This window comes from Arachis ipaensis, chromosome B03 (assembly GCF_000816755.2).
Source record: "Arachis ipaensis cultivar K30076 chromosome B03, Araip1.1, whole genome shotgun sequence".
In the NCBI taxonomy this organism is placed as follows: domain Eukaryota; kingdom Viridiplantae; phylum Streptophyta; class Magnoliopsida; order Fabales; family Fabaceae; genus Arachis; species Arachis ipaensis.
Window position 1 is genome coordinate 13,950,442 of NC_029787.2, and position 6,126 is coordinate 13,956,567.

The 6,126-nt window shown below is 35.3% G+C and overlaps 1 protein-coding gene across 1 annotated transcript; it reads right to left on the reverse strand.

Annotated features, from left to right (window-relative positions):
- LOC107632562 (uncharacterized mitochondrial protein AtMg00810-like) lies at positions 5,246–5,886 on the reverse strand. The gene is made up of 2 exons (XM_016336230.1): positions 5,758–5,886; positions 5,246–5,635 (listed from the first exon to the last, which is right to left on the reverse strand). Exons 1-2 carry the CDS (start codon positions 5,884–5,886, stop codon positions 5,246–5,248), a joined length of 519 nt encoding a protein of 172 aa, XP_016191716.1.

Below are 6,126 nucleotides of genomic sequence, written 5' to 3' on the forward strand. Positions count from 1 at the left end.
ATATAATGTCTCTATTCATATTTTTATTTATCAAATATAACTATATTTCTGTGTTCTGTTTCAGTGTCTCATATCCGTAAACAAACACAATCAACAAGTTGGGGTAATAGATTAATAAGAATCGATTAACAATTTTAATTGATACTTTTGTTAGTGATTTGACAATTTAAAGGTAATTTTGTTGTTTACTCTTTTATTTAATTCCAAGTGTATAGATATCATGATTCATTTCTTAATTATTTGAATATAAGTTCAAATTTTATTTTCTAAAAAAGTATAATTTTAGGAGACAATTTTATAAAGTATCTTAATTAGGAATATCTTTTCATTTCTGAGACATTTTCAAATTTGATTTAATGCTTAATGTCAAACTCATTAGTGATTTAAATAAGTTATTATAATTTCTTTATAATTTAGTACTAGCTAGCTAGTTAGAATCCTAACATGCACGCCAGTTTGAAATCATAGCAGCAGTGCATGTTGGAGGAAGCATTAGGATCATTAATGAGAACAAAAGCAAATTAAAAGAAAGCAACATTTAAGACATGAACACTAGAGTTGATATATTGAGGAAATGGATCATCTCTATTTTTTTTTTTTGTTACTGGAGAGAATAAAGTGTAATCTCCCACCTTTAATTTTATAAGTGGGACTAGAAATAAATGTGATAGAGAATGCAATGAAAGGTGAGATCTTCCACTGGATACCATCCAGTTTTTTTTTCACTGGAGAGGATCCACTCCCATATATTAATGTAGATTTTTTTTTTTTTACTAAAGATAAGAGATTCGAACCCGCAACCTCTTAAACTAAAGTAAAATGCAATTTGTATACTAAAATAATTTATCCCGCATAATTAAGAAAATAGCACTGGCTCATCAGTGAATATGCAGAATGAAGCTAATAAGCACAACTTGCACAAATTTGTTTTGAATGTGTAGACAGACGTATATATGTATTTATTGATACGGACAAGATTGAAGAAACAAATATGATTATTGTATTGACTAAATATGTGACACAATAATTGTTGTTTTCTTGCAAATTGATATTTTTGTCGATATATATCTCTATATAAGATGGATCCATGTACACTTTTTTCTGCTATTAATTTTGCTTTGATAAACTAAGATTGTATAAATGTGTAAAAAGAAAAGGGTGAAAAAGATGGTAAAAAGCTATACATAATGCATGCTTTATTGATTAGTCATTTTGCTCTAATAACAAATAAGGTGTCTATCATGAACAAACAGTAGTGATTCGTTTAGGAAAAAATTTAGGTAAAAAAGCTATACATAATACATAATTATATTGTATTTATTATTTTAGTTGAACTTATTATTTTAATTAAGGAGTACAAAAAATTTAAACTTGAAATATTTGATATTTATTTGTAAATTCGACGCCAAAATAAAAAACATAAAAAAATTGAGCTTATTATTGATGGCAAAAGGATTCACTACTGCAATTTAAAGGCGACTTTGTCTGGATTTCATATGTTCTTATTTGTATTAGAGTAGTGGAAAAATATAGGTAAATAATATAAATAATAGATATATCGGATGTTTAATTTATTAAGTATGTAGATAATTATCTCAATATTAAAATTTAAATGAGTAATTTAGAATATAATGTATTTTTATTTTATTAGATCAATTTTAAAATTTATTATTCACAAAAATTATTATCTATCTAATGACGTTCCTTAATTTAAGGCACTATTATTCCTTTTTAATATGTATCATGCAATAATAGCGGGACATTCAAACATGCACCTTAATTAGGTAGTTAGCTACAAGGATCAAATTTAAAGTAAGTATGTATATAGCAGAGTATGAATTTAACAAAATTAACCATCCCAGTCTATTGAGCTCGTAATAAATTCGATTTAAAATTAACTCACAATTGATTTGACTTATTTCTAGACTTATGAAACCAGCATTCAAACAATTATTGCAAACAATACAGCTACGGCTGAAATTTATGATTATGCATATTTCATAAAATAATAAAATTAATGTGTCTACGTACATAATAAATCGCTTATTTAGAGATGGTGAGTAAATCTTTAAAATAGTCTCTTAGATTGGGCTCGTGCATCAATATTGCCTCTCAATTTTTAAATACTCTAAATGCACCCTTTAATTTGAGCTTTGTGCAAAATCCTGGTCCTTCTATCCAATTCCAGCATAACTCAGCAGCTGGAGTGCTGAGCTGGCGGTTCCAACAGAGCCACTATCCTTCTCTCTTCTTCCTATCCTTCTTTTCCTTTCTCCCCTCCTCAAGCATTGTAGCCCTTTCCTTCTCTCAGTTCACCAGCCTTCAGATCACTACCTCAGAACCACCACCGCAACCCTTTCTCTTTTCTTCTTCCTCTCTTCTTTTCTCTTCTCCTCTGTCTATTAGCCTAAGGCTGAACCACCACCGCGACCCACCATAGCCTCCACCATTTGCGACCATCGTGTCCAACCTCCTCCCTCTACCCTCTCCTTCCCCGTCAGGTCCAGAGACGTCAAACTTTCTTCTTGGCGAACCACCTCCGTTGGGCCCGAGCTTACTGTCGCCGCCAATTTGCCATCTTCATCACCCTCTTCCACGCACCGAACCCTAGCCCTATCGCAGCTTCCAGCATCTCCATCGCCACCACCATTACCTCCGCCCTTTACCCAGCGCTGCCACATCTTCCTCCTCCATTTTCTCTTCTCAGCTAAAGAGCCGGGTACCTTCATCTTTGTTCCTCATCACCGAACTACTGCTACCGTAATAGCCACTACAACCACTACTCTACCGGTGTCCTCCCCTCGTCTGCTTCTCCTTGTCATTTCCATCACCCACGATGACTAACCCTCCTCTCCTTCTTCACATTTCGGTTTGCCTTCTTTCCCTGTCTGACCACCCCAACTTCCCCTATTAGTTTAGGTTTATTTAGAATTTAATTTTAATTTTTACCAGTTTTAGGCTTAGTTTAGTTTAATTATCTGTTTTAATTGATTTTAGGTGGTTATGATAGGTTAATTTAGTTTGTTGGATTTTGATTGTTGCTGAAAGTGTATGGAAATATTCTCCAAGCAATCTTTCAATTTCCCTCCATCACAAAACGACACCATTCTGATTCATCCACCCCCTTCAATGGACAGAGGAGAAGAAAAAAGAAGAGAGGAAGAAGAAAAGAGAAAGGGTTGCGGCGGTGGTTCTGAGGTAGTGATCTGAAGGCTGGTGAACTGAGAGAAGGAAAGGGCTACAATGCTTAAGGAAGGGAAAAAGAGAAAGGAGGATTGGAAGAAGAGAGAAGGGCAGTGGCTTCGTTGGGAGAAGAGGAGGAACGATGGTGATGGTGGAGGGTGATGAAGCCTACGTGGAGGTGAAACCGACAGCTCAGCACTCTGGCTGCTGAGTTATGCCGGAATTGGGTGGAAGGACCAGGATTTTGCACGGAGCTCAAATTGGAGGGTGCATTTATCCTTCCTCACGTTTCGGTTTGCCTTCTTTCCCTGTCTGACCACCTTAACTTCCCTTATTAGTTTAGGTTTATTTAGAATTTAGTTTTAATTTTCACCAGTTTTAGGCTTACTTTAGTTTGATTTTCTATTTTAATTGATTTTAGGTGGTTATGATAGGTTAATTTAGTTTGTTGGATTTTGATTGTTGCTGAAAGTGTATGGAAATATTCTCCAAGCAATCTTTCAATTTCCCTCCATCACAAAACGACACCATTCTGATTCATCCACCCCCTTCAATGGACAGAGGAGAAGAAAAAAGAAGAGAGGAAGAAGAAAAGAGAAAGGGTTGCGGCGGTGGTTCTGAGGTAGTGATCTGAAGGCTGGTGAACTGAGAGAAGGAAAGGGCTACAATGCTTAAGGAAGGGAAAAAGAGAAAGGAGGATTGGAAGAAGAGAGAAGGGCAGTGGCTTCGTTGGGAGAAGAGGAGGAACGATGGTGATGGTGGAGGGTGATGAAGCCTACGTGGAGGTGAAACCGACAGCTCAGCACTCTGGCTGCTGAGTTATGCCGGAATTGGGTGGAAGGACCAGGATTTTGCACGGAGCTCAAATTGGAGGGTGCATTTAGAGCATTTAGAAACTGAGGGGCAACATTGGTGCACGGACCCAATCTGTGGAACCATTTTGGGGATTTACTTAGAGATGGTACATGATCAAATTATTTCATTAACTAATTTTAATTAAATTGGTCTAATAATTAAAAAAAAAGACATAAAAAAAGATTTAGTTACAAAATAATTTATTTATTTAATATTTTTTTAACACAATTATTCACAAAGAATTTAACTTAATTTATATCCATAAAATATTAATTTTATTTAACAAAAATATTCAAACATTAAAATTGTGTTAACTTTGTTAATAAATTAACTAATGTAATATATTAAATTTTCAATTTTTTTCTATGATGTTTAATCTCTTATTTTCTTTTTTTTTCTACCTTTTGCAATTAATATCGTCATTGTCACTATGGCCGAAAAAAATAAAAGTAAATACATCCCAAAACGTATCTCCGACCCCAATGATATTATCGAAAAAGAGAGATGAAAAGTATCAAATTTCGAAGTGAAGATGAAGACAACACATATTAACTAATGTAATATGTTAAATTTTTATATTTTTCTTTCTACCATGTTTAAAAAGCAAATACATCCCAAAATGTATCCCCAATGATATTATAAAAAAAGATAGATGAAAGGTACAAGGAGAGAGAGAGATTATGATTAATGTGGATGTTTATATAGGTGTGTGATTAAGCTATTGCTCTAACAGCTTCTGTTACACATGTCAGCTAACTATAACTAATCTATAATTAATCATAACTAACTTTTTTAACATACATTGATTTGTTATACCCTTTTATTCCCCTTCAAACTCAGGATGTGGTGTCTTCTCAGCCTAAGTTTGTCTCTAAATGCGAAAAATTTTATGAAAAAATGGCTTTGGTTATTATATTAGCTAGTTGAACATCACCTGGAATATGACTGATGTGTAACCTCCCTTACCAATGTGGTCTCAAAGAAAATGTAGATCAGTCTCATAGTGCTTGGACCTAGAATGTTGAACTGGATTGGCAGACATGAGGACAACCCCTTGATTATCACAATACATCATAGGCACTGTCAAAATGATGTGAAGCTCAAGTAACAGTTGTTTGATAACAAGAAACTCCGTTGCAAGGTTGCAAACCTCTCTGTATTCAGCTTCTATACTCGATCTAGAGACAGGTGTCTATTTTTTTTAGGACTAGGAGATGAGGTTAGGAACCATGTAGACACAGAAATCAGCAGTGGACTTCCTATCATCGGGGTCAGATGCCCAATCAGAATCACTATATCCGGTTATCTTTAAATTGGATGATTTCTGGAGATGTAAGCCAAGGGTGCTGCTCCCCTGAAGGTAACGAAGAATTCGATTGACAGCTTGCCAGTGATGCTCTCGTGGGGCTTGTATAAATTGGCATACCTTGTTCACTAAATAAGCCAACTCAGGTCGAGTCATAGTCAGGTACTGCAGACTTCCAACAATAGAGCGATAGAGCCTGGGATTCGCAAAGAGCTCACCTTCATTAGCAGGTAACTTTAGGTTGGAAGTCATTGGTGTGGGTCGGGATTTGCAATTGTCAATGCCTGCTTTCTTCAGTAAATCCATGATATATTTGGTATGAGTGAGTAACAAATCATTACTTAAATTCCTAAAAAAAAATGCAAGCCACCCAAGTCCTTGAGAGCAAAGTTATCATTCAAAATTTTCACAACCTCAGAGATAGCATCTGCTGAGGTACCAGTCACAATGATGTCATCAACATAGATAAGTAGAAACACTGTGGCAGAGACATTTGATCTATAGAGTAGAGATACATCAGATTTAGTTGCTGCAAATCCCATTTTTGCTAGAGTGCTAGTGAGATTCATGAACCAAGTCCTTGGGGCCTATTTAAGGCCATATGGAGGACTAGTTAGTTTGCAAACCATGCTGGTGTTGCTATTAGTTTCAAAACCAGATTGTCTCATGCATACTTTTTCTTTGTGGTCACTGTTAAGAAAAATGTTGTTCACGTCAAGTTGCTTGATTGGCAATCCCTTGGAGAGGACAAGAGTGAGGAGAATTCTGATTATGGCTGGCCT

Excerpts from the sequence above, each read along its gene's own strand:
- LOC107632562 (XM_016336230.1), bottom strand. The coding sequence starts at position 5,886 with ATGGGATTTGCAGCAACTAAATCTGATGTATCTCTACTCTATAGATCA. Across the intron at positions 5,636-5,757 it reads CAGCAGATGCTATCTCTGAG|AAAGCAGGCATTGACAATTG; the intron begins GTTGTGAAAATT and ends GATTTACTGAAG.